The sequence below is a fragment of the Botrytis deweyae genome (genome assembly GCF_014898535.1).
Source record: "Botrytis deweyae strain B1 chromosome Unknown BDEW_005, whole genome shotgun sequence".
Classification (NCBI taxonomy): Eukaryota; Fungi; Ascomycota; class Leotiomycetes; order Helotiales; family Sclerotiniaceae; genus Botrytis; species Botrytis deweyae.
The window spans coordinates 1,079,637-1,106,936 of record NW_024066212.1 but is presented as its reverse complement, the minus strand read 5'-3'; the positions used below and the strand labels follow the sequence as shown (position 1 = coordinate 1,106,936).

The window sequence follows — 27,300 nt, the reverse complement described above, 5'->3', positions numbered from 1 at the left end:
AATTCGTGGTAGCAGCAGCAGCTGAGCAAGCGATTTGAGCCAAAGTGAGTTTGTAGAGTGGAAATGTTTCAGCTTTTGACAACCATGCGGATTATGTAGGTTAAAGGTAGTAAAGTTCTGTTGTATCGCCGAATGGTTTGAATAATAGCAGATGCGCTGCCACAAGGGACGACTCTGAGTGAGTGTTGCGCAATCTCACCTCAATGAAAATGCCGTGTGAAGTTTCTAGCGATTGGGAACATCGAAAAACGAACGTCAAACGAGTATGTAGTGAAATTTAAAGTTGGGATGTGCTATAATAGCTTCCTTGACTGGTCCTGCCAAAGAATCAGGGGTCGAGGGGGTAAATCACGTGTTTTGCCATTGATCGCACCTTCCATTGTTGTCGCTCCTTCCCTACTTTACCCTGTCATTGAGATATTTCACTTTGCCTGCTTGGTAGAGTATACCTAGTACTCTTTAACTTTGGTAACTACACAAGTAGTCGATAGCTTCTATATTTCTTCAGGTCATTGAATTTAACAATAGTAAACGACGATCTGCTCATCCGGAAATGATCAGTCTCACTGCTGTCAAATACGAGTATAATTCCCTTTTCACTCTCCGTGAGCACCTTTCAACGTTCCGATCTGCACAACTTCGAAGATTCGTCTGAAGATCCTCAATCAAAAGATAAGATGTTCAATTTTCAATTTCAGGTTCCAGCGCCCTGTCAAAATTGTCGCCGTTTCCATTACGGATACTGTCGTGATGCTCCAAGACAATGCTGGCGTTGTAATGATTACAACCACATAGAGCGCTATTGTCCACGTCGTCGCACAAGATGGCCTCGCGATCAAGCACTACCAGGAACTCGTCAATGGTGTGATTATCATGGCTTGGGCACTGATGTTGCGCTTCGGTGAGTACACATTCGACGATTAAATTCATCATCTGAGAATGTCGTTGACATTGCTTCTTTCTAGGACAAAAGTTCTTAACGCATTGAAGGCTTCCCCAAGCTGCAATATTTACATCGATGATTATTGTATCTACAAAGGTTGTGTAGAGCACCATTTCCGACGCGAAGAATTAAGAGGCAGACCTTTGGCAGAGAGAATGACTCGCCGTAGATCCAGGTGAGTAACTATCATGAATCGCTAAGACCGACTCATTGATTTAAACAGATCCCCTGGGCGAGAGCAAGTAAAGCGGGGTAGATCTCGTTCACCAATCCGTCAAAAATCGCCGCCACCAATGGAAAGACGGTTCAGGTCTCAGAGACAGGTCTCCCCAGTTCGTCAAATACGTGGTCGATCTAGAAGCCCATTGCGACAACAAAGACAATCACCGCCACGCACACCAATCAGACCTCGAGGACGATCTCCAGTTTTCGGTGTAAATAGGGCTGCCAACTCCCGAAGTAAAACTGCAGGCACAGATTTCAATAATTCCCTGTCTTCATATCTACATAATCAATGCTTGTCTGTCAGCCGAAAGCAACTACCAGAGCAGAACATGCAGCAGAGCATCGGGATCTTGGATTCTTCGAATACAACCAACCTCAGCTCATTTTCGACTTCTCAAGTCCCATTTGGTGCGGTGTTGGCAGATGCACCCCTACAAGAAGTCGAGAAGGGTGGCTTTATCCATAGTGTTGTCGCTCTTCAACAACCACTTTCAAACGTGCCTTCAAAGGGACAAGACACTGAAGAGGTGTACGTCGAGGACCCATATTTCGTCTTAGGAGTCAGAGAAGAAGCTCTCGAGAGGGAGTACGTTTGCAAATTCATCTCGAATTGACTAAATGCAATTGTGCTAACGCTGAAACAGGATTCTCGAGGCCTGCCAGAAGCGAATGTGGGAAGTCGAGCTTGAACGTGTCGCAGATACAGAGTACACAGAAGCTCCTGGACCAGATAATGTTTGGGACCAGAGTGTAGCCATATTGCGCGCCGCGAAGAAGAAACTTGTGGGATACTGATGCATTCGATGTTCTGGGTTGATATGAATGTATCATGATTTTATTTGGCTCCTGTAACGAGACGGGAGGTCATCACACGAAAGTTTGGGAATAATACGCGGGATGTTCTATTTGTGAATGAATATTGATGTGGATGAGTTTGAAAGGCTAAAAAGGATTATGAGGGAAATGAATTGACAAGATAGATGACCAGACAATAGTTTTTCAGAATATAGCTTTGCGGATTATAGCTCGTGTTTTGTCTCAATAGCCATCTCGCTAGACTATACCTTGTGAAAACTCTGTGAATACCCCAAGTCCCCCCAAATATTGCCATCGCTCGCCATCATAGTATTTGAACATCACTTGAGCGTGGCGTCCAAGTGCAAAATGCCATACATATATTCTCTGAATTGTAGCATGCACCCCAAATTCAGGAGGGTAGTAATACTGGCTATTTGTTCCTCGGGTAAACATTAGTTTCAATCATATCATCCAAATAAGGAGGAGGTCAAGAGAACTTTCAAGGGGAATCATATACCACATTTGTTGTAAGCGACATACCTCAGTCAAACATGGTTTAACATTTTGTGACACACTTATGATACAAGGTATCCAGGAGATACACAGGGAGTATTCGATAAAATGCTACGATCCAAAACCTTTTGTAAGCAACTTGCTAAAATGGTTTTAGATATTGCGCATCGTGTCCTAGGTGCTACGAAATAACTTATTGTGATGCTTGACTGCCTGTACCAACTTCGAATATGGGCCGATGAAAATCACCACCTAGCTCATCAATCCGTTGAAAACCAGACACCTATTGGCTCTATTCCAAGTGGAGTCTCATTTTCGAGATCCTCCATTGTTTCCACCACTGCAAGGCGTATTAGTGTTGGCCTCTACATGAAGTCACAAAGTAAAAGTAAATGGGGACTTACAATCTATTATATCCTGTCTTCCACTCTGCGTTGCATTCCAAGCCAACCTAGAGCTAACCCTTACGCTTCTCAAAAATGGCAATCTTCCTTCTTCCACGGCATCATAAACTGCCCCTGCAGTAATATCAACCTCTGTGCCTGCTGTGCCGCTACAATCTAAGTCCAATATTCGCAAGGGATGGCCGACGGGTATATTCTCAAACAATGCATCTGTAATGAAATCGGCAGATATTCGAAAAGCAGTTAAGGAGGAGCACATCAAAAGCACGTAGTCCAAGGCCCCAACACCCATACGATTCATCGGGTGTCGGATTGTTAGGTGTTGCAGTTGAGGTCCTAGGTGCTCCAAAGTCTCCAGAAGTGCAGGGCCATATACCATACTGCAGTGTTGAATACTGAAACGTGAAAGTGTTGATGGGACATGGCGAAGATGAGTTCGAAGGAAGTGGTCATCGACTCCCCCTGCTAAATGGAGACCTTGTAGCTTCGGTGGCCACTCATATACTTCATCAATTCTGTCTTGGTCACTGTTGGAAGTCCGCGGGAAAAGTAATGTTTCGAGTTCTTGCAGTGTCTTCAGAGTCTGGAATAGTAAGCGGGTCGATATCGAAGCGGAGATCAAGGAGAGATCCAGGTATCGGAGATGGGTACATTTGCTGAGAGCGGGGAAGGAATTGATAGCGAAAGATGCTTGTGGTGCCACAAATTCAACGAGATTCCCCTTTAATCGGCCTAGTAGTCGTGCAGTCAAGCTCCTAGAACTATTGTGCACCAATCCTCCCATATCAAGCCGGCGGACCAGAGGTGCAAGCGCGGATTGCCGTATATGTGCATTTTTAGAGGGGCAAACAGTGGCAACAAAGCTATTGAAGTTTGCGCCACTAAGATACGGTCGTTCATATAGAGTAGAGATAGATGCCGAATACCAGAGCCTAGATACCAGTGCGCAGGAGTAGAAAGTGTATTGGGTGTCCACACGATTGGGAATATACGAGAGGATCTGAGAAATGATCTCCATCGGGAGGAGGATCTCTTGCGCGGGAGCTTTGCGATAAAGCTCTGCCATTGATTCAGAAGCCGGCATAGGCTCTGAATTTTGTGATCTAATGGATAACTTAATAGGCTGCGACATCTCCACATTCCAATTACTCTGTGCGTCGAGAGCCATCATGTAGTGTTCGACGTCGAAAATGCTTCAATGGTTCCTCAGTTGTCCGGCGTTTCAATCATGCAGCGCTATTTTCGATCTGAGAATGTTCACGGCTCAAAGAAAGAATTTGCCAATTGATCAATGAAGCAGAGAGAAGTCATTGTAATGGAAGCAAAAAAAGAATTCGTAATGTAGATGATGGTATCTTGGGGCTCCCGATATGAAGATAGCCTCGCCACAGCATGTGAGGCTTTATTTCGGAGGGATTAGTCAGCCTCGTCGCTTGACGGTACTTTGACGACAATAACGTCATCTGATATTAAACTCGAATTTACAACACCAACCCTATGGACTCACATCTCAATCTCATGGTTGTATTTGGGAAAGGGACCTTCTCGAATGCAAGTAATCAGTACCTGTTGCAGGTGTCTTAAGAAAGTAAAAGACATTGAAAATATTTTTAAGAAGCGAAGCTAGCTGTACTAATGTCTGTAATAGCAGACGTTACGAAAGTTTTCGATATATCAAATCATTTGTATTAGGAATCACTACAATTATTGATTAAAGATGGAACGATCAAAATGTGAATTCAGATATCAAACAATTGGAAAGTGTCCCATCAATCCATGCGCTCACTGGTGTACCACGCTTACCTTTGGGATACAGAAAAACTTGGCTATACCGGACTGGTATATACCGGAATCTTGGATATACCGGACTTTTTTAGTAAATTTTCTGAAATTTGTATGTGAATACCGGAATTTCGATCAAAACCGGTATAAATTTTGGTAGTAAACCTGGCTGAATAAGCTGTATTTTGGATGAGTAAGCTTGATTGGCTATAATCACATGATATTTTTTCGAAAATATCGGGTTTTGGTTATCTCAATATTCAGACCCTCTTCGTCGATAGAACGTTTTTTTATCGAATTCTGAATAATATCTATATTGATCTTTTTGGTGGTGGTGTTGTGCTTACTAATAATCAAAAAAATTCGGCCAATCAGGGATCGGGGGAACGTTTATCTCCTACGGTGATAAAGCTTCGAGGCCCCTGCCTCGAAATCAAGGCCAAAAATTATGTAATCACCGTGTGGTCTGAGGATGAGATAAGGTTTTGGAGCTGAAATCGGATATAAATTTTGGCTAGGAAGCTTGGACCATCAATTTTTATACCGCAATCATGGATATACCGGATTTAATTGGTCGAAAATTTCAGTCCGGTATAACCAAGTTTATCTGTATGTTGCACTCGAGACGGCAAAATCCTGGCCGTCCTCGAGCCGTCTAAAAAGCTTGGACCCTGAGGCTCAATAATTTTGCTACGCACTGGTGTTGCTCCAACCATAATTTATCTTCATAATGATATAGGAATGAAAAATATTGAGCGTCGAATTCGCAAGAGAAGTATTATTTGTTCACGTGCATATTTCGGAAACAGAGAAACCTCACGATCTGGAGATTGAAAAGTCCCTCGAGAGTTTGAAAGAACGATTGAAGAAATCTGGGTTAGGCGCGTATTTGCGAAACGGAATTGAGGGAGACAACTGCTGGAATCATGACTGGTACGAAGCGCGCTCGTTCACCTTCACCTCCAGGCTCTTACCTCTACTCAAACAAGAAATCGAATTCCGTGATAGAAGCGCGCGTAGATCCAATCTATGGGCAGCGAAGTGCGTTACCAGCAGATGATGATTCTCTTAGCTTAGACGAGGACGGCATAGATGCCTTGAACTATCTGAGATCAGTTAGGTGGGTACACTCCTTGTCCATTTCAGTGTTTGCACATACGAAGATGATATGGTGTTGAATTATATATTACATTTTGTTGGAATTATTACTAATTGCAACTCCAGAGCCGAAGCAGAAGACCTCCCACCCATATTTTACGCCCCTGCAGAGACTGCGAGCTCCAACAACAACGGCGAGTACGATCGATCGATATATGAGAGTGGCGTGGGCGATTTCAGAGGATATTATGAGGATGGTGCTTATTATGCAGCGGCCGAAGTTGAAGACGAACTGGAGGATGAGGAACACGAAGGCCAAGATCCTCGATCGGCGTATTTCAACTCTATCTTGACGCGATTTGAAACTCTACGAGACAAACTGCACCGAGTTCCCCCAACAGACCTAGTGAAAAATCTAGATGCAGATCATCCCACATATTTAAATGTATTGAACACCAAACTTTGCAGGTGGTGGAGATGGAAAATGAAGACGGTTGACCCGCTGCCTGTGCAGATAGCAAGTATGAATAAGGACACAGTTCTGAGACTACTGAGGCTCCTATTGACTGGCACGTTGTTGCAAAGTGGCTCTGATATCAATTTGAAGGTCAGTATGTGGATCTGGGCATTGTTAGCTAGGCTACCGGTAAGAGGGGAGTTGAGTAGTGATGAGATAGGAGTCGTAAGGGAACTAGGAAAAAAAGCTGTGATGCTTGGTGTTGGATTAAAGGCGGGTGGTGACTTGAAAGAGGGCTTGGATGAGGTGGAGAAGGTATTCGAGGCCGACAATGAGGTCGAAACTGTGGATGATGAAAATGCCACTAGCTCCAAAGATGAGAACACAGAGAGGATTGAAAACCAGCCGGAAGTGAAGCTCCAGGTAACACAGAACAGCAGTAATGCCTCGCTGATATTAGACTCGACGGACAACTCCACGCTTCAGCTATCAACGATAACAGCAAAGCCTACTAGCCCAGAAGAAGACACTTTGGGAGAAACGCCAGATTCCCATGAACTAGAAGCGCTCAAAGCAAGCTTACTCGCTAATCTCGCTTCAAATCCGCTTGCCGGTCCCACAGCAATCGCAGATCCTCAGCCGCTTGAAGCAGAAGAGCCCTCCAATTCCACAACTGAAGCGTCAGCGCTAACATCAGAGCAACCATCTGATTGGAATACTAGAGCGACAATTGACATGATTATCACGATTGCAGGTGAGATGTACGGACAGAGAGATCTGCTGGAGTTTAGGGAAGTATGGGGTGAGTAGGACTCTCTCGAGCGGCCTGATGACAACATTTGAGTCATTTGGCAGTCAAAAAACTATTAAGCAGAAATGCGCCAAGAACATTTCAATAGGTGTTGCAGACAAGTAGAGCTTAATCTTTGCATTATTTTTTCACTTTAGTCTGAAGTGTTATGCGTGGCTGTAAGTATCTTTGTAGTAGGTTTTGCGGCAAGTAATATTTCTTTAGATGCAAATGAGGCGAGCCAGCTCACTTCTCATGAGCTGAATATAATACCAATTTTTATTATCACATTCACCCGTTTCATACAACCGACGATTAGGTTATGTGATCAATAATCAATTATGTAGAAATAAATGTGAATACAGGAAGTGTTGTATGATATACAAAAACCAATGGAATGCTAGCAGCCTTTCCAGATATTGCTGCCTCCAAGCCATACAATCGTGCTCAAATAATCCACCCAGAAACGCCGTCCCAAATGTATGCAATCGACACACAGCTCACTCCGAACTATTGATACCCATAATACAGATCCCACCTCCCATAACATGCAAGGATTGCTCGAAGCCACTGATAATACATCATTTCTTGGCATCTCTTAGACACCGCCCATTTGAACTTCGTCTGCTAAATCATAATCCAAAAAGTCCGCTTCTTCAAAATCCACATCCGCATTCTCATCTCCACCAAACCTCGTCATGTCATTTCCTCTGTCCTTCTCACTCTTCCTGGACCTTGGCATCGCAATTCTTCTATCTCCAACATCCATCAAAGCTCTTTCCCCATTTCCACCCTGTCCAAATACGTTTTCTCCCTCTTCTTCGTCAACAAATCGCCTCTTGGCCCCATAGCCACCCCCATAACTTCCGACGCTATCATTGCTCAGCATGCTCTCTTGACTGCTATCCCAGATTCTTTCTTCGTAGTCCTCCTCATCTTCATCTTCAATTGCCTCTCCGGATTCATTGTATCCTTGTACGCTCATTCCCCCAATCTTCATCAACCCGCAGAAGGGCGTCAACTCCCTGATTTCAGCACGAGGTCTTGTTCCTTTGTATTTCGGCGCTGTGGGTGTTGAAGAGGGGGGTGCTGATGCGAAGTTTGATTTGGTGGCAGGTGTGGTATCTGAGAATAGATTGAAGGCGGAATAGGAACCGGTTTTGTATCCTTCGGGAACGGATTTGCGAATGCGCATGCCGACGGATAAGAGGGAGGATTGGATTGGATTTGGGAGAGTAGGTGGTTGGTATTGAGAAGGAGGAGGAGGTGCAGGAAGAGATGTAGTGCCGGGAGTGAAATAGGAGGTTATCTGGGATTGAGAGCCGGCGTAGGGGCGTTTAGCTTGGCGGGCGGGCATGGTGATATTATTATTGATGGATGAGATGGTATGGTATGAGAAGTTGAGTATTAGGTGGATGTTTCCCCGTTTAATGAAGTTGAGGTCCGGTAAATAGTAAGATGTTGTTAAGTTTGTTGTGATAAGTCGAAAGGAGTTTCGGTATCAAAATTGAGGACAAAGCACAGATATATCCGAACTCAATTATTGAATTGATGGCCGCTAGATGAATGTTTTTACAATGAGATGAACGCTGATGAAATAAACACAAAAGCAACTGATAAGATGATGACGACGATTGATTTGATATTGATCAAGAATGAGAGGTTGGGAATTGTGCAATGGATTTGTGAAATGAAAGAGGGGCTCATGCAAAACGGCTTCCAGGGATTTGGTATTCTGTTCAACTGAATCCATTCATGAACCGGTTGGGAAGCGCGATCGACCGCGAATTATCGCGTTTAGTGGTTTTGTGATTACATAAGTAATGAAAGTCATGAAAGCGGGAATGTGCTTCACGACAGTTCAGGCGAGTGCTTTTGTTCAAACGATAACTAATTCCCTTTTCAAGTGCGTACGTCAAAAAAAAAGGTCCTTAACAGTGAAGTGTTAGAAGTATATCCAATGTTATGTTCGGTAAGGAGAGATTGACGAGTGTCAGTGTTATCTATTCGAATCAAGCGGGATTCAGCCTCATGTTGTAGATACGCATTCGCATACACAGCCATGATTCATGAAGGAGTGGAGTGGATCCTGAAGATGCAGTATCCAACAAGTAACCAACTCAAAAGATATGTGAGATAATGGACTCAGACTCAGAGATATGGTACGGCTCATTCCGATCCCTTTAACCTTTTATCAGATGCCTCGATGGTCCTCTCATCCATGGATCCCAACCTTGAGCTGGGGTACATATCTTCCCCAGTTTGATCCCCTAAACCGTCTTCTTCAAGGGCCGTCCTCGGAAATGTGATGGATCTGGAGATCTTGAAATGATATGTGTTGGCACCAGCATGTCAGACGATGTGTGACTGGGGAGGTAGCTACCTGCCCTACTTGTGTATGCGTCACACAGTAGCATCAACCCTACCAGAGATAGGGTAAATGAAGTAGATCCGAGGGAAGGGTAACGTTGGGAAGCTTGGTCTTACTTTTGGCCTAACCGGCTATGCTGAACAGCTAGATTACCAGGTAGATAGTATAGCTTTTGTAGGCGCAAGGATTGGTCGAGACCTCTTTGCATGGAGCTGTTGAGTATTTCGAATCGGTTTATCTTCTGAATATAACCATTAGTTCCAATTCCAAATGTGTTATTTGTTCCAAACATTAGAAACCCCCTTTCTTTCCAGTATTGCTTATCATTCTTGAAACGACCTCGGGAATGATCAATACTTTACATGGAGTACATACCGAGCTACCCAAGCTCGCCAAGTAATCGTATGTACTTACCAAATCGTTCCATCCAAGAGAGCAGACTAGCTAGAATTTCAAGAATTGGTAAGGATGCTCGGCGGGGACCCCTGATAATGGAGCTTTGACCACTTAGAGATAAAGATAAACACCAAAAAATATCTCTCCACACTCCAACTCATTCACTTCATACGCGCTTCACCCTTCACTCTTCGCACCCTTCACATGTGCCTCACTCCCATCCAAAGATTCGTTGAATTGTAGCACCCACATACAAATCTTAAAAATGTCCCTTATCGCCCAGGTATCCCACAAGGTTTCCGTGAACTCCCGGCGCTACCAGTTGTTGAATCCGATAACCTTAATGTTGAAAAGCGTGAAAAGCGGGAAGTCTGTGAATAGGATAACCAGCTTTATCTCGAACCCTGCTAAGCCAGCTTATACCCAACAAAGATCTATATATTCTTCTCGACTGTTGTCAACTTCTTTCCCTTTTTCTGCAAATTCTTGCTCTCCAAAACAGTCGATAAAAGCTGCAATGGCTCCTATCGCTCACCAACGTCGGTCTAGTACTGCAACTCCTGTAACTGCAAATCTCCTACCAGGATTTGCTTTTGCTTTTGAGTATGTATTTTAACCTTTATCATACAATTGGTTTCCAATCTGACTGGTTTTTAGCATTGATGGTGTCTTGCTTCGATCTTCTTCGCCAATCCCTGGAGCATCCGAAGCTTTGAACTTACTTCATTCAAACAACATCCCTTTCATCTTATTGACCAATGGAGGAGGCAAACATGAAAGTGCTCGTGTCGCAGAGTTGAGCAAAAAGCTCAATGTTCCTCTTACTGAAGAGAACTTTGTTCAATCACACACACCATTCAAACAACTTGTTGAGGAGTCAGATACAACTGAGAGTCTTAAAGATAAGACAGTCCTTGTCACTGGTGGAGATGGAGATAAATGTCGCAAGGTTGCAGAAATGTTAGTTCCTCTTTTTTTTTCCTTCCTCAGTAGGCTGTTTTGTTTCACAAGATAATCTCACATTGTGAATTTATCTGAGTTTGAGACATTGAACCTGATACAAAGACCAAACATCTCTAGGAGACAAAGCTAACCTTAGATACACAGGTATGGTTTCACTAAGGTCGTCACACCTGGCGATATTCTTATGGCTTATCCTACCATCTGGCCCTTCAACCAAATCTTTAGCGAGTACTATAGCAAGGCTACACGCCCTCTTCCCAGACCAGTTGATCTACACAACCTTTCCGAATCTCTCAAGTTCGATGCGATTATGATCTTCAACGATCCTCGTGACTGGGCCTTGGATACTCAAGTTGTGCTTGATCTTCTCTTATCCGAAAAGGGCATTCTTGGTACTTATTCTTCCAAGAACGGCGACGCTTCAATACCCAACAACGGTTGGCAACAAGATGAACAACCTAAGCTGTTCTTCTCAAATCCAGATCTTTTCTGGGCAACTAATCATCACATGCCTCGTCTTGGCCAAGGTGGTTTCCAGGCATCCCTCGAAGGCGTTTGGAATGCTACTACCGGTGGAGCAAAGTTAGAACGCACTGTCATTGGTAAACCACATCCAGCGACATACAAGTATGCTGAGCGTGTACTCCATAAATATCGCACACACATGCTCGGTGGCAGTGGCGAATCCAAGCGAAAGATTCCGCACCTGAAGCGCGTATTCATGGTCGGTGACAATCCAGAATCGGATATTCGTGGTGCCAACGAATTTGAATCATCTCACGGCACAGACTGGACCTCCGTTCTGGTCAAGACCGGTGTCTATAGAAGTGGTACAGTTCCTGCCCACAAGCCAAAGGCAATCGTCGGGGATGTCTATGAGGCGGTTAAGTGGGCTCTGGAGCAGGAAGGTTGGCATTCAGCCTTGTAATTTCTGCTAGTTGCTCTTTTTGCATTGTTCTGGGCGCGGCATATCTTCTTTGGGGCATGGGGACGGGTGGGCTCTGTTTTAGCATTGAAAAGCGAGCGAACATTCCAAAAACAAGCATGCATTGCAAAAGGAGTTTCATAGAGTGGGGGAGTTTCGGTTGCATTTTGCTTCGTTTGATATGCAAACCCATCATTCGAAGGCGATGGATGAGATACCAATGAGGACTGGCAATAGCCAGCCACCTCACATAAATAGACGAGATAAATGAATATAAAAAGAAATCCAAAGAAAGAAAGTTTGTTAGTAATATGAATATCTTCAGATTTTTGTGCAAGTGTGAGCTACCCCTCCAACTACGCGAAACTTGCAGAGTATTGCCATGTTCATGAAGCAGAGGCTATCTGTAATTCACTTCGGAGTGTCCGCACTGACATTTGAAACCTCTTCTTCAATGAACAAATCGAAGCTGACCGGTGGCTGCACTACAACTTAATTTTCAATAATGATCCTGAGATCGTTATACTGATCAACTGACATCAGGACGCTTTAGTCAATCAAAGGTGTATTCAAGTCACAATCGACCAAGCTAGATTAGAGACAATGCATCTTCTCTGATGGTATTGTCAGTCTCGCTATCCGGGACAGAAAAGTCTGATCATATATAAAATTAATTTTGGTCAATTGCTGTATCCAGGTTCCAGTCTCGAGGTCAACCGGGACCTCACCTTGTGATTGTATTTGCTTTTTTCCTTACTAACTTCCTTCTGAATCTATGTGTACTTTCCGACTCTAATCCCAAAGTTCAAGGCAAAGCCGTTAGATGTGCTCAATGTGCAGTGCGTGAATTCGCTCCAAGTCAAAATAATCGAAACTAACAACTCTCCATTGGGTTCATAGTGCTGAGCTCTCCTGCGCTATATGTGGGCCATGAACGGAATGCAGTAACTTATATGTGAAAGAGATGAGCTGAAACAATACCGTAAACTGGCATATATACGATGATCTTAGTGATAGGACTTCAAGTGTTTGAACGTAGGCTGAAAGATTAGTGGATATATAGTAGGGGGAAGTCAAGGGAAATTCAATTGGTAGTTCACAGGGGACATTATTCGGCTACCCAGGAATATGATACTCATTTGAAGGCAGAATTATTTGACAGTTCAACAATTGTAAAGCTAGAAAGTGACATTATATGATGTACATGTGCACTAACAATGTTAAACTATCATTTGTCATCTTCTCTCATGACGAGGAAGTTCAATGTCATGGTATAGAACTACAACAAAAGGGTGAAAGAAATCAGGGTCAAAATGTCGTGGCTTTGTAGGCTTTCAATTGAGATCAACACCAATATAGGCTTTTTTTTCATTTGTTATATCTGGGGAGGACGAGTCTTTATCTCATTCACCCGATTGAGTATGAGGTGTTCGACTGATGCTTCTCACTTGAAAAGCATTTTTGGGGAAGTCGCCCATATAATGATATAAGGCTGAGCCATTAAGCTCCTGTGGATATGAGAAGGGCAACTTACCAGTTTTGAGCTTCACTTTTCCTACCTGTTTCGTTCCGTGCAGATTAGTTGATATTCACTGATTGGGATATTCTATAATATTCGTCTTTTTGATACTGATGATGTTGGCTTGGTTGAGCGTGTGGTGAGTGATATCTTGCTTTGCAATTCAGTGCTTGAAAGTTTCGAAGTTCGAGATTTAAGACTTACTTCTGGGGATAATGAGAAAATCCTTCAGAGATGATGACTCTCCGTTATGCGAAAGCAATTCGTTTCTTGATATTTTGTTTCTGGGTTTCTTTTCATGACATTCATTAACTTCCCTCGTGCTTCCTCCGCGTAACAGAATCTAGCCCGTGGTAGAGTAGCGAGCGGGGCGGAATTATCCAAGAAAGGGACACTATCGGCAAAAGCCGTTCCTTTCACACGGATGAAACGTCTAAACTCACCCCTATCAAATTATTTCCTTCACGCCAACACATAGCGGATTTGGCGACGTATCGCAACCTCAAAGACCACAATTGCAGCAATACTCGACTTTCTTTTGATTCTCAATTCATGACGCTGGGGAGCATACCTTGCACATCATGAGTTACAGTAAGAAAGATGAAGATGGCGAAATGGCCATCATGCGTGTGGATAGAACCTCTGTTTTCCAAGAAGGTCGGTGAACATTCCCAATAACAGGCCAGCTAAGCTAACATTCAAAGCTCGATTGTTCAACTCTTCCCCTATACAACCTCGAAGATGTCGTGTTCTCCTTACGAAGATTGCGCTTTTACTATACACCGGCGAGAAATTCCCTACCAACGAAGCCACTACCCTTTTCTTTGGTATCTCGAAGCTGTTTCAAAACAAAGATGCCAGCCTGCGGCAGATGGTCCACCTTATCATTAAGGAATTGGCGCATTCCGCTGAAGATATTATTATGGTCACAAGTACAATAATGAAGGATACTGGTGGTGGAACAGATGCAATCTACAGACCAAATGCCATTCGGGCGTTGTGTCGTATCATTGATGTGAGTGCGCCAGATTATTTTAAGGGATATCATTGACACAGCCAGGCCTCCACAGTCCAGAGTATTGAACGAGTAATGAAGACCGCAATTGTCGACAAGAACCCTTCTGTATCCTCTGCTGCCTTAATATCCTCTTACCACCTATTACCTATAGCTCGCGATGTTGTTCGAAGATGGCAAAGCGAAACACAAGAAGCTGCAACAGCTACAAAATCGTCGGGTGGCTTCTCCCTTGGCTTCTCGACTTCCAGCAGCCAAATGCCAGTCAACAATTCAACAATGACACAATACCATGCGATTGGTCTTCTATATCAAATGAGGATGCACGATAGAATGGCATTAGTTAAGATGGTTCAGCAATTTGGGGCCGCAGGTGCTGTTAAGAGTCCGGCTGCAACTGTCATGCTCGTCCGTTTAGCAGCACAACTGGCAGAAGAAGATCAACAACTCCGAAAACCAATGATGCAACTCTTGGATGGCTGGCTCCGACACAAGAGTGAAATGGTGAACTTCGAGGCTGCCAAAGCCATTTGCGACATGCGAGACGTCACCGATGCTGAAGTTACTCAAGCCATTCATGTTTTGCAACTTTTCCTTACCTCGCCAAGAGCTGTTACCAAGTTTGCTGCGATTCGCATACTTCACAACTTCGCCTCCTTCAAGCCCCAAGCTGTTCATCCTTGCAACCCAGATATCGAACTTCTCATCTCGAACTCCAATAGATCAATTGCTACCTTTGCCATCACCACCCTTTTGAAGACCGGCAACGAAGCCAGTGTTGATCGATTGATGAAGCAAATTTCAGGATTTATGGCTGATATTACAGACGAGTTTAAGATCACCATTGTGGAAGCCATCCGCACCCTCTGTCTAAAGTTCCCCAACAAGCAAGCCGGCATGTTAGCATTCCTCAGTGGTATACTTCGCGATGAGGGAGGATATGAGTTTAAGCGCGCTGTAGTCGAGAGCATGTTTGACTTAATCAAGTTCGTTCCCGATTCAAAGGAAGATGCGTTGGCACATCTCTGTGAGTTCATTGAGGATTGTGAGTTCACGAAATTGGCTGTGCGCATCCTTCATCTTCTCGGATTGGAAGGTCCAAAAACATCTCAACCTACGAAGTACATCAGATATATCTACAATCGAGTGGTTCTTGAGAATGCCATTGTACGAGCTGCCGCAGTCACAGCGTTGGCGAAATTCGGTGTGGCACAGAAAGATCCAGAAGTCAAACGCAGTGTTACAGTCCTCCTGACCAGATGTTTGGATGATGTTGATGATGAAGTTCGTGACCGTGCCGCATTGAACTTGAGATTAATGTCAGAGTCTGATGATACAGCAGATCGTTTCATCAGAAATGGTATGTTTTGATAATTATAATTTCCCCTACACTACTCTAATCATTTACAGAAAATACTTTCGCTTTGCCGTATCTCGAGCATCAACTTGTTATGTACGTCACAGCTGATGACAAATCAACTTTTGATAACCCCTTCGATATTGCTTCGGTCCCAGTTGTTACCAAGGAGCAAGCAGACGCAGAGGAGCGAACCAAGAAGCTCACAACAGTCACACCAACGATCAAGGCTCCAAAATCTGGTCCCAGCAAGACTTCGCAATCTGGCGCCGAAGCTGTTGCTTCCGCTTCTGCAACTGCTCAGAAGTATGCCCAGGAATTACTCAAGATTCCAGAATTCAAGCCATATGGTGCTGTATTGAAATCGTCTCCTGTTGTTGAATTGACAGAATCGGAAACTGAATACGTTGTTACCGTCGTCAAGCATATCTTCAAGGAACATATTGTTCTTCAATATGAGGTTAAGAATACCCTGCCAGATACTGTTCTCGAAGAAGTGTCCGTGGTTGCTAGCCCATCTGATGAGGAAGAGCTCGAGGAAGATTTTATCATTCCTGCCACCAAGCTTGTAACTGATGAGCCAGGCACTATTTATGTATCTTTCAAGAAAATCAGTGGTGAAGCTGCTTTCCCTTCAAGCACCTTTACCAATATTCTGAAGTTTACCACGAAAGAAATCGATCCAACAACTGGTGAGCCTGAAGACACTGGTTACGATGACGAGTATCAAGTCGAGGATCTCGAACTTACCGGCAGTGACTATGTTGTCCCTGCTTTTGCCGGTAACTTCAATCACATTTGGGAGCAAGTGGGTGCTTCCGGCGAGGAAGCTGAAGAGACGCTTCAATTGAGTGGTGTCAAGAGTATAGCAGGTATGTTATCTTCCCGGAGAATACTTTTGACTGAAAAGCTAACGGTTTTACAGATGCTACCGAACAACTTACCAAAACACTTTCACTACAACCCCTTGATGGCACTGACGTGCCAATCAACACAACTACTCACACACTAAAATTATTTGGTAAAACAGTTACAGGTGGAAGAGTTGTGGCTAATATCCGGATGGCTTATTCTAGTAAGTCGGGAGTCACAAGTAAAATTGTGGTTCGTGGTGAGGAAGAAGGGATTGCAGCTTTGGTTATCGGGTCTGTTGCTTAGGGGTTAGCGATTTCATGGAGTTGAAAGTTGGGTGCATTTGATGATTGTTGTTTAGATAATGGGTATAAGAAGCTGTGGAAAAATGGATTGGCTTCATCTCATGGAAGATGAAGGATACAGCATGAATCATCGAGTCAAAAATATGAAATGTATCACAATTAATAAGATTTGACATGTTCGTGTTTTCGTAGTTCCTGTGGTTCTCCAGATGAACAGGTAGAGAGTTACCTAGGTAGTCTGATGTTCAATTGTGCGGTATCACTCTCATCTGAGTTATTAATCTGCAATCAAATCTGCAATTTGAACCAATTTCATTCACTTGAACATTCACATTGCGTTGTTAGTATTTTGAAGAAAATTCTGCAATTCATTGCACAATGTGTTGGTTCTGTGGCCCCCGGGTTTCTTTACTGATTGCCCCTATCAGAATGCCTGAAAAGCTCGGTACTGATATGACGTTGCATAACTTGGGGCTTGGCATGTTTTTCTAGAATTTGGAATTCTTGATTTGAGGTGCCTCAATTTTCCTTCATATACGACAAAGAACGAAAGAACTCCGTTCTGGGTATTTCATATCTTTCTCATGAAATTTGTCCTTACTCGAAGTTTCTCCTAAACAACCCAAGGCCTCGTCACAATGGTGTACGTACGACAAGAAAAACTTCCAGGCCTTAAGCAGTACAAATATTCCGGTGTCGACCATTCCCTCTTATCTCGATATGTTCTCAAGCCATTCTACACGAATTTCGTGATAAAATGTTTCCCGATGAGCATGGCACCGAATCTGATTACTCTTACGGGTTTCAGCTTCGTCGTTGTCAATATCCTGACTTTGCTGTGGTATAATCCGACGCTGGATGTGGATTGTCCACCTTGGGTGTATGCCAGTTGGGCTGTGGGATTATTCTTGTATCAAACCTTCGACGCGGTCGATGGGACTCAAGCGTATGTTTACATTCTTTTGCAATTGATACGAAAGGAACAAAGCTAATCTGGCGCGTCAAAATCACAGACGACGAACACATCAGAGTGGACCGCTTGGAGAGCTCTTCGATCATGGTGTTGACGCAGTCAATACTTCTCTCGAATGTCTGATCTTCGCGGCTTCGCAGAACTTGGGAATGGGCTGGAAGACAGTCATGGTCTTATTTGCTTGTGCGAACTCAATTCGTGACCTTCTGCCAGCATATGCTAACGATTGATAGCCCTCCTCACATTTTACGTACAAACCTGGGACGAATATCATACAAAGACTTTGACATTGGGCTTGATCTCTGGACCTGTAGAAGGAATTGTCATCCTCATCACAGTCTACGCGTTCACTGCAATTAAAGGTGGGGCGAGCTTCTGGACTCAATCGATGTTCAGGACTGTTGGAATCCCACATTACCCGTTTATTCCTGAATATATCTATGAATTGCCATTCAATGAGTGGTATATGGTTCAAGGTGGCATTGTGCTGGTTCTCAACACTGTACAAAGGTAAATTTACCCCTCTTTGACCCTTGTCAGAATGTCTCACAGCTAACGACCCCTCCAGCTCCATAAATGTGATCAAAGCTCGCAGAGCTCGTGGAGACAGGTCTCGAGGCGCGCTTCTGGGTCTCCTTCCCTTCTTCTTCACGTGGTCGCTCATTCCAGCCTACCTTTATCTCAACCCTGAAATTCTTTACAATCATCTCGTTCCTTTCGTTTTCTTCGCCGGGCTTGTCAATGCTTACTCGGTGGGCCAGATGATCACTGCCCATTTGGTCAAACTGCCATTCCCTTACACGAATGTATTGAACCTACCGCTTGCTTATGGCGTCTTTGACTCTGCAGGGCCATTTTTGAAGGAGAATTTTGGATTTGGATGGCCAAGTGCTCTTGGTGGTGGTGTATACCAGGTCGCATATCTCTTCTGCATGCTTGGTGTTGCGGTTGGAGTTTATGGAAGCTTTGTGGTGAGTACCCGTTCCTCTTTTCTCTCTTGTCATTTGCTAACACAGTAAGGTTGATGTGATTGTTACAATTTGCGATTACTTGGACATTTGGTGCCTGACTATTAAACATCCATGGAACGAGGAAGAGGAGGCAAAGAAAGCCAATTAGAATACCCATTTACGACGAATATAATGCGAACATGACGGTAGGGGATTTTAGCAGGTCGGAGCTGGTTCAGGGTTGGAATGGCAGACTTGGTATTTGTATGAGTATAATATCCGGTCTGTTCATATGCCATTTATAGCGAGTTAACAGACTAATCCATTTACCTCTGCAATCTTTCTCCAACTCGGTTGTGCTGCCAAGGTTTCAACCTCCATTCAACGTGATACTGATATCAAGATTGAGAAAAAGGCTAGCCAAGATTAGTTTTCTAGTGGCTGCGAAGTTGTGCACAATTTTGGAATTCGATCTGAGATGCCAGGCGAGGCTCGCTTCAGATTATCTATCCAATTACCCGTGACATTTCCGCCGTTTCTTCCCGCATGTAAACAATTTTTTCCGTTGAGCTGTTTCTTATGCCACCTTCCAAAAATTCGCCGTCCAACGGACATTGTCAAATTAATCTTTGCAGTTCGGATGACCATAAGCAGCGCCTCAATATCAATATGTCTCCCCGTTTCTACACAACTAATCATTCAGTACTGATGAAAGGATTAGAAATCTCGGTCCATGTGAAGCCGAAACCGCGAGATGTATATTCTAGGGTTGCAGTGACGATGAACACCCAGGTCGATCTTGTTTTAATCAGCCATAGTTGAAATTTCATGCATTCTGTATTCCTAGTTCGGAGGTTATATAATTCTCCGGAGGAAGTCGATTGGATTAAGCTTGATCTGAAGTTCGATCTGAGCTTGCATTTTCCAGTTTATTTTGCAAAATCTGCATGGTGTTGCCCCAACCCCGCACAATGCAATGGAGATTTAGAAATGGGGAAGACGCACAGTTACGTTTTACCAAATATTTTTGTCTATTTAAGTCTCTATATCGTCTCTGTATTAAGATCCATATATGAATTCTTTCTTCTGTACTTTGAGATAGCTATTTATTACTCAAAATGAGATCGCATAATTATCTCGCGATTTTGGCTGCTTCGTTTTTCTTCGGTAGTAAGAGTTCTAGCCCCTGCTCACCGCACATGTAACGCTTTTCCGGCTAAAATATAAGATTATTCACCTTTTTATATCTTAGTTTATTTACTATAATAAAAGATGAAATTAAATTTTTTTTTATAAAAAGATTCAAAATTAATAAAATTATTCGAAAAAATATACCATTTATTTTTAAATATTTTTATAATAGTATTTTTAAAGGGTTAAAATTGAAAATTCGAAAAATTTGTTTATTTTGTATAGGAAAAGTGTTACAAGTTAAAAATTCTAAGCTTTTTCAATTAAAAGCTTATATAACTTTTCAACAAAAATAATTAAAAATAAATTAGAAATTTTTATATATAGAAAATAAATCAGATTATTTATTTGCAACTTATTTCAATTTAATATTAAGAATTGTATTAATTATTTAATATTTTAGTTTATATGGCAAAATATGAATTTTGCAGGGATTATGTCACAAAACATCACGGTGTGCGGTGAGTATGTTCGATAACTCTTACCAATGGAAATCCGTCAGCCCTTGTCCCTCGAGCTACTTGTACCGTCCAACCCAGTTTGAACGGTACGGACGATGCGCCTGCTATTTTATCTGCATTCAAAACATGCGGCAAGGATGGAACTGTCGTCTTTCTCAATCATACATATACCATCAACAGTATCATGAACACTACGGGACTCTCGAATTGCAACATAGATATCTATGGAACACTATTGGTGTGTTTCCAACACTTTCCCTTCATCTATTTCGTCAACTAACCTGCCATGTAAAGTGGTCCACAAATATAACCTACTGGCTCAACCACTCCATGGCCTTCGGCTATCAAAATCAAACTTCAGCATGGTGGCTCGGCGGCGATAACATCAACGTGAACGGATATGGATACGGGACTTTGGATGGCAATGGACAAGCTTGGTATGATTTTGTCAAGGGAATTTCGAACTATCCGAACAGACCTCATGCGCTTACGATATGGAATGCGACGAATTCCGTATTCAAAGGGTTACGATTTGTGCAGAGTCAGATGTGGTATGTTGTATTCTATTTGTCTGGTTTTATGATATTTCAAGGATCTAACGAATCGAATAGGACCATGATAGTCTTCAAATCATCCTCAATTCTCCTCCAAGACATCTACGTGAACAGTACTTCCTCTTCTGGTAGCCCCTCGCGCAATACAGATGGTGCAGATACGATCTATAGTGACGATATCCACTTTGATCGCTGGACAGTTGTTAATGGTGATGATAGCATAGCTATGAAAGCTAACAGTACCAACATATTAATCACGAACTCAACATTCTACAACGGGTTGGGAGTGGCGATAGGCAGTATTGGACAATACAAGGGGGTATACGAGAGTATTGAAAATGTGACGGCGACGGGAATCGTATTTTATAAGACGTTGCATGGAGGATATGTGAAAACGTGGACGGGGGAGCAAGTGGGATATCCACCCAATGGTGGAGGTGGGGGGCTGGGATGTAAGTGTTTTTGGTTGTTTCTGATGGAGATCCTGAGACTGTTTCTAACATGAGCACAGTTGCAAAAAACATAACGTTTGAAAATTTCTCTTTCCATTCCTTGAGGGGTCCACCGTTTTCTATTTCACAATGTACAACATTTTCAGGTACAGTAGGAAATTGTTCTTCATCAGCGTGTAAGTACTTCAGCTCTTCCCCCTTTTCCAACCTCATTAGTTCAACTTTCTCCACACATTTTCCCATGGGACGTGTTACCACATTCCTGAGCTAACGTCCCAAAGTTCAAATAAGCGATCTAAATATGTACAACATATCCGGCAGTATGACGAATCCTGTAACCAGCTTTCAATGTAGCGCTGTCGCCCCTTGCACAGACATCACCATGGAAAACATCGACGTTGTAGATGCGAATAAGACGGCTGGAGTGGGGTATAAATGTACAAATGTGGTTGGGACGTCAGGATTTACTTGTACGGGTCGTGCTTAGATTTACGAAAGTGATGAAAGCTGTGTAAGTTCTCTACATGGACTTTGAGAGGAGAGGCATTGTATGAGAATCTGGGGATCAGAGCTTGAAGAACAATGGGTGAGCCACATGAAATGACGAATATATGTTGCTTAAGTACATCCAATAACTAAAATGTACCTCTAAATAAGTGTATCACTTCATGGCTGTACACAGTCATTTCGATGCATGCAGTAAAATACTGCATGTACATTGTCGATCTGCCATTGAACCCATCGATATCGCCTCAAAAGAGATTCACGGATGCTCTATCAAGAATAAACATCTCATGTGATTGAAAGAATCTACTAATTAGTCGTGCCAGCAAGAGTGAGATTTTGTGAATCTGCAAATATGAAAACAATATAATTGTAGAGATAGGTGAGTGCAACGCAATGAAGTACAACTTGGTCTCGCTTGATCTTGCAAATCTATTAATAAATCGAAAGGGTTATTTTTGGTTTAGAAGAGTGGCCCAGAATAGGAGCGGCCAGAAAATAGAGTAGTTGGCCTCCTTGTAAGTGGTCCGTACAGCATTTTTGAATGATAACTTCTGGTTGGTTAAATAGCTTAAACGTGAACTTCTGAGAACAAGTGATTAATATGTGTTTTAATAGATCTTCGAATCTTTTTTCTTATTCAAAAAGATGTGATATAGAATGAGTTAATCGATTGTAAAGTTCGGATGAGATGAAAAACTCGAATTCGATGAATATACAATTGACGGGTCTGATATACCACTCTATTGGGACCCCTATGGAGTTCACGATGAAGACCCAAGAATGACCTTCATTCTAATCCTGCGTGTTTCGTTTCATCGCTACGTACCTAGTGATATATGTTTTATCTGAGCTTTTGTCTAGATCATGGCCTGCTGCTTGGTCGGCGCCAGGGGACTGGTTTGGGACCCTTTGCGCTTCGATGTTCGCGAGACCCCTTAGTTGTAGATACCCAGCATACTGTTGCGCGGAAGTTCTACATGAAGCTCGATATAATTCTTTTGTGGTTTAATATTCAATACGTACTTTCTACATTGTACACACATATCATCATTTCGAATCGTTCTTTGCAGCTATAAACTCATCCATATCGTTATCAAGTCACAACCACAGTATCGAGCAATCATGGTACGAGTTCAGATTTATTGGTATCAACTACAAGATAAATCAATAGTCGGTCTCCGCAAAGAAGGATCTGAGGAAGCATTTTGTTTCAAGGATGATAGAACATTAGCGTCTCTTTCTGACCAATCCAAAGCAAAGAAGAGAATTCTGGGGACATTTGTTATTGGTGATGGGTCAAGTACTCTTCTAACGCTAGCTGAAATGTGGTTGAGAGATCAGGCCACAGGAGAAAGGGGAAAAGAACATGTGAGATCTCACTGACATTCCTTCTACGAAAGGTACATTTTACTAATTACGTATATGTTCTAGGCGTTGGTGAAAGTCGTAGCCTTTGGCGACTATCTTAAATCCGAAAAACACTTAAAGTTTGAATGAGACGAATATTCTCTTGATATTCTCAAGGCTTATGTTAAAAGGCTTCCATTAGATAAGAAGAGAGCCCGACGCAAGAAGGATTGTCAGAAACTAGAAAATGCGCTTGATATTGCAAAGGATGCAGGTGAAGACATTAAAGTTGGTTCTGAAGAGGTCAAGAAAATGAAGAACAGCATCGCGCGCTTGGCTTTAGTAATTGAAAAAGAGACCAGGAAGATTAGTCAGTATGAGGCGAAATATGATGAGGTGCACAATGGAGAACGTAGTACTAAGAAGACCAAGGCGGTAAAGGATAGTAGCAAGAAGTAAAGATAGGTTTACGAACTAGTAGAAAGTAGATGACAGGTGGATTAGAACAAAGTTGAAGGTAGTATAGAGGGGAGTCAGGGCGTTTTTCGGTTCTTTTTGAAATTGGGAGTTCAGAGATTTGTTTGGCGAATATATGGATCAGCACGTAGGTATGCTCGTATGGTTCATAAGAAGCTAGCCTCAATTAGTACGAGTGGGAGCTCTGTCCTTGATCAGAGCTCTTTACCTCTGAATGCCCTCATAATAGTCTATGCTTCCCATAACACCCTGTAGAGAGCAATACTTTAAACAGAATGCTACCTAGTAGTTTTCTTAATGAACTCGCTTAATCACTTTTTACTGAATCCCATTGCTGATCAATCATAAAGAATCAGTTCAATGGTGAGTAATGGGATTTTATGAATTTTGTATTGCCATAAAATGAATGTAAATTATGGAAACTTTATGAAGGTTTAGGGCATGTCATAAATCATTATTCCGTGGATCTGGCTTACATGGAATGGAGACTTTCATGTGACAAGAATAAAGTAGCTAAAATTCAGTCGTTTATCAGTCAATCTGTTATGCAAACTAGACATTCAAAGAACTTTTTGAAGATTTGAATGTGAATATCCAAGAAACACCAAGAAGGAAACGACTTCATGAATGAGAGATAAATTGAATAGCGTTCACTAAACGCTCTAATTATTTCATAAATACACACTACCACCCAAAACTCCAAAGCAGAACGCAACTATGAACTCCTTGGTGTACTTCACTCGTCTTGAGCAGTCTCCCTCGTCCCATATGTCCAACAATCAACCTTAACACCTTTGAAATTCTTCCAAGCCATCTCATAAATCATAGTAACTCATCACTGCCACTTGCGACACTGTTCTCGATTGCATCCAGTATTGCGCTCTCCTCGAAAACTGGTCCTTGCCCATCGCATTTCGCAGCGTTCTTCAGCCTTTCACTAACACTTCCTACATCCACCAGACCTTGCTTGTACAGCGGATGTTTGATGATATAGTCCCACGTCGCACCCGCCGCCAACAACCTTTCCCCTTTATCACTCGTTACAATTCGATGGCTGGGAAATTTATTGTCGTGCGCATGTAGAACCTCACTGTAAAAGTCCGTAGGAGTATATTTCATGGGCCCTACATTTGATAGAGGTTGAGAGCCTCCATGGTTCGAATGGCTGGACGTCGCTTTCAATATTTCATTTTCCGTCGCAGCTTTTGTGAGCTGTAGCTTCAAGCGCTCGTTTTCTTGGGCCAGATCTCCGGTACTTTTTTCGAACTCTGCAAGTTTGGCTTCTAACTCTTTTACATGTCGCTCTTTGCGTTCGCGGAAGGCCCGTTGTCTAATTCCTCAGGTCTTAGCATACTATGGGTATGAAGTAGAGCTTCAAAACGAGTGAGTTCAAAGAAATGATCTTACGCTTGGCGATTTTGGGCTTTGCGCCGGGATTGTGCCGGAGTCAAATTCTCCTCCTCGTCGCTATCTCGTCGCATCGCATCGTCGATTACATCGGTAGGCATGTCGGTGTACATGGGATGGGAAATCGATGGTTTGTGCTGTGAAAGCGGGGTTGTGACTTTAGGAATGCGTGAGTCGTAATGATTGGCATAATCATAGGGTTGGAATTGATCGAAGACATCCTGCTGTTTGCTGTTAGCAGGAACATTCTGCTCACAGGAGATGAGACAAATACAGGTGGAGAGTTGCTGAATTCATCGGTAGTCGATGCGTTTGTGTGAGTCGGAGTAGGAGGAAGAAGAGGGAAGAACGGCTGAGCATTCGGAGTGTAATATGAATAATCCATCTTGGATGTTCAAAGGAGATCGATGCGCCAAGAGCTTTATCAAGTAAGAGCTATACTATCAAACAGTATTTAATATCTTCAATAAGAGATATTCCTTCGATTGTATTGATATATCCGCAAATGATTACAATATCATGAACTCTTGAAATGAATGTGATGGCTTGGGAAGGCTTGGGAGGTGGTAGATGCTTGGAGCATTTGTGAATAAGGTTACACGCTAGGAACCCTGGAATGTGGTAAGGCTCGTAGCGATAAAAACGCCTGAGCATCACAAATCTTCCCCCCTCGCCCCTTCGATACAATTCGGTAAAACAAGCATAAGATCACATTGCACAGATACTACATACTTATCCGACTCCAACAACTTTGCAGATTTGTGCGTTTAATACTTGGAATGTCAGCCATGAGACCTCTTCACTTATATACTCCGTGAGTAGGTATACTAGTTGTACCTATGTATAATCACTCGGTCGCAATTGTTGCAACAGACAGCTGGCGTAGGAAATTCACTAAGGAAACGTCTAAAATTAAGCATATAAATTTTCATCTGACAAATCAGCCTGAATCCATATACGAGCCGTGCTGTTGTTGCTGACATCCATTGGCAATCGAACAGAGAATTCCAACGCGAGATGCTCGAAAATTCACTGGTTATCTCCAAGTAAGCAGCAGTAGGATAGAACATATATTCGGATAGGATCTGGACTACTGTCGTTCACAAGAGAGGTCGCTCGATATCCATCCATTTCGGATGGCATACAATACGCATGTCCCGAGTTCGGTAGATGGAACTAGTTCGAGTTACACGCGCTCTTTATATATGTGCATATGCATGCCTGGTGTCATACGTGTGCGAGCCTGCCTTGTGCTTCCAGTGACGACCCTTGTTCATCGTTCCGCCGATCACTAGGCTCTTGTCAATCATCGGCAGGCATGTGTCTTGACGGATCAGACGCGAAGGAACAATAAGCGTAAGTATAAATTGATATCTGTTAAGAAAGGACCACATCGCAACAAGGGCTGCTAAAAATATATGTCCCCTTGCTCTTATGGGGCTTCAAGATGTGAAACCCCAGCTTCATATACTCACATATCATTTGTCTCTTTTCTCAAGTCTTACAACTACACATACGTACATATCAGGGTAACTTAGACTCGGTAACAAGCAAGATTTATACACTCAAATTTGGTTTCTCAATCGCGAGAGTCACCCAGCTCTTCGAGTTAGAGCAGGAATCAGTTCAATACACGAACGCACGTCCAGCTACTCTCACAACCTACTCTTTTAAGATCTAGTTACTATCGAGTCCATGGAAGCGTTGTAGAGACGTGATGAAGGTTCCGCAGGCCACTTCGCATAGTTCCGAACATGTACTGCAGTGAACAGGTAAGCTTATTATTGTGTTTCATGTTTCATGTTTCTCAGTGGAATGTGGTTTGCATCGATATCATTTGAATACTGGTGTAACGAATGATCCTCACTTATACGCATGATCGCTTGGGAAGTCAATAGGGAGCGAGAGGAAACCCTTCGACTGAGATTCGCCATCACACATTCCTTAGAGCTTACTAGAGTACTAGATACCGGAACAGATATAAGAGAAATCAGCCACTTGTCTTCCTCCTGCCCACCTGGATCTCATTAGTAAATCTTTCTAACAGTTCTAGCGTCTCACTATTTGATATCCATTGCATCAGAGTGACTTATAGCCGTACATATAGCTCGCTCTCGCAACCACGTTCCTCTATTCAGTTAATGCTAAGACTCGTTTTCCTCAACGATTCTACACATAGCATACCTTTTGCTATGATGCAGCTCCTATCTCTAAGTAGTCCAACAAAAGTTCAAGTCTTTAGGCATGATACTAGGTCAAAACCGAAAG

General features: G+C 42.9%; 10 protein-coding genes across 10 annotated transcripts; 7 read left to right on the top strand and 3 right to left on the bottom strand.

Moving 5' to 3' along the window:
• Nucleotides 1-677: 677 nt before the first annotated feature.
• On the top strand, nucleotides 678-1,963 carry EAE98_002981 (uncharacterized protein; the record flags this gene model as incomplete). Its single annotated transcript, XM_038950601.1, has 4 exons — nucleotides 678-901; nucleotides 966-1,118; nucleotides 1,167-1,754; nucleotides 1,813-1,963. The coding sequence occupies 4 exons, from the start codon at nucleotides 678-680 to the stop codon at nucleotides 1,961-1,963; spliced, it is 1,116 nt and encodes a 371-aa protein (XP_038813130.1).
• Nucleotides 1,964-2,739: 776 nt separating this feature from the next.
• Nucleotides 2,740-4,051, bottom strand: EAE98_002980 (uncharacterized protein; the record flags this gene model as incomplete). The annotated part of the gene is made up of 2 exons (XM_038950600.1): nucleotides 2,740-2,819; nucleotides 2,884-4,051. The coding sequence occupies 2 exons, from the start codon at nucleotides 4,049-4,051 to the stop codon at nucleotides 2,740-2,742; spliced, it is 1,248 nt and encodes a 415-aa protein (XP_038813129.1).
• Nucleotides 4,052-5,391: 1,340 nt separating this feature from the next.
• EAE98_002979 (uncharacterized protein) lies at nucleotides 5,392-7,289 on the top strand. The gene is made up of 2 exons (XM_038950599.1): nucleotides 5,392-5,785; nucleotides 5,890-7,289. Exons 1-2 carry the CDS (start codon nucleotides 5,592-5,594, stop codon nucleotides 7,028-7,030), a joined length of 1,335 nt encoding a protein of 444 aa, XP_038813128.1. The 5' UTR covers nucleotides 5,392-5,591; the 3' UTR covers nucleotides 7,031-7,289.
• Nucleotides 7,290-7,608: 319 nt separating this feature from the next.
• Nucleotides 7,609-8,367, bottom strand: EAE98_002978 (uncharacterized protein; the record flags this gene model as incomplete). The annotated part of the gene is made up of 1 exon (XM_038950598.1): nucleotides 7,609-8,367. The coding sequence occupies one exon, from the start codon at nucleotides 8,365-8,367 to the stop codon at nucleotides 7,609-7,611; it is 759 nt and encodes a 252-aa protein (XP_038813127.1).
• Nucleotides 8,368-10,042: 1,675 nt separating this feature from the next.
• On the top strand, nucleotides 10,043-11,965 carry EAE98_002977 (uncharacterized protein; the record flags this gene model as incomplete). Its single annotated transcript, XM_038950597.1, has 3 exons — nucleotides 10,043-10,380; nucleotides 10,435-10,737; nucleotides 10,885-11,965. The coding sequence occupies 3 exons, from the start codon at nucleotides 10,043-10,045 to the stop codon at nucleotides 11,666-11,668; spliced, it is 1,425 nt and encodes a 474-aa protein (XP_038813126.1). The 3' UTR covers nucleotides 11,669-11,965.
• A 1,800-nt stretch (nucleotides 11,966-13,765) lies between these two features.
• On the top strand, nucleotides 13,766-16,714 carry EAE98_002976 (uncharacterized protein; the record flags this gene model as incomplete). The annotated part of the gene is made up of 5 exons (XM_038950596.1): nucleotides 13,766-13,841; nucleotides 13,889-14,199; nucleotides 14,245-15,559; nucleotides 15,610-16,428; nucleotides 16,482-16,714. The coding sequence occupies 5 exons, from the start codon at nucleotides 13,766-13,768 to the stop codon at nucleotides 16,712-16,714; spliced, it is 2,754 nt and encodes a 917-aa protein (XP_038813125.1).
• Nucleotides 16,715-17,351: 637 nt separating this feature from the next.
• On the top strand, nucleotides 17,352-18,805 carry EAE98_002975 (uncharacterized protein; the record flags this gene model as incomplete). The annotated part of the gene is made up of 5 exons (XM_038950595.1): nucleotides 17,352-17,659; nucleotides 17,727-17,869; nucleotides 17,920-18,196; nucleotides 18,255-18,657; nucleotides 18,707-18,805. 5 exons carry the CDS (start codon nucleotides 17,352-17,354, stop codon nucleotides 18,803-18,805), a joined length of 1,230 nt encoding a protein of 409 aa, XP_038813124.1.
• Nucleotides 18,806-20,472: 1,667 nt separating this feature from the next.
• EAE98_002974 (uncharacterized protein) lies at nucleotides 20,473-21,781 on the top strand (the record flags this gene model as incomplete). Its single annotated transcript, XM_038950594.1, has 5 exons — nucleotides 20,473-20,526; nucleotides 20,583-20,839; nucleotides 20,900-21,294; nucleotides 21,354-21,470; nucleotides 21,576-21,781. 5 exons carry the CDS (start codon nucleotides 20,473-20,475, stop codon nucleotides 21,779-21,781), a joined length of 1,029 nt encoding a protein of 342 aa, XP_038813123.1.
• Nucleotides 21,782-22,923: 1,142 nt separating this feature from the next.
• Nucleotides 22,924-23,607, top strand: EAE98_002973 (uncharacterized protein; the record flags this gene model as incomplete). Its single annotated transcript, XM_038950593.1, has 3 exons — nucleotides 22,924-23,169; nucleotides 23,233-23,288; nucleotides 23,340-23,607. The coding sequence occupies 3 exons, from the start codon at nucleotides 22,924-22,926 to the stop codon at nucleotides 23,605-23,607; spliced, it is 570 nt and encodes a 189-aa protein (XP_038813122.1).
• Nucleotides 23,608-24,447: 840 nt separating this feature from the next.
• EAE98_002972 (uncharacterized protein) lies at nucleotides 24,448-25,417 on the bottom strand (the record flags this gene model as incomplete). The annotated part of the gene is made up of 3 exons (XM_038950592.1): nucleotides 24,448-24,955; nucleotides 25,033-25,256; nucleotides 25,307-25,417. 3 exons carry the CDS (start codon nucleotides 25,415-25,417, stop codon nucleotides 24,448-24,450), a joined length of 843 nt encoding a protein of 280 aa, XP_038813121.1.
• Between the last annotated feature and the right edge of the window lie 1,883 nt (nucleotides 25,418-27,300).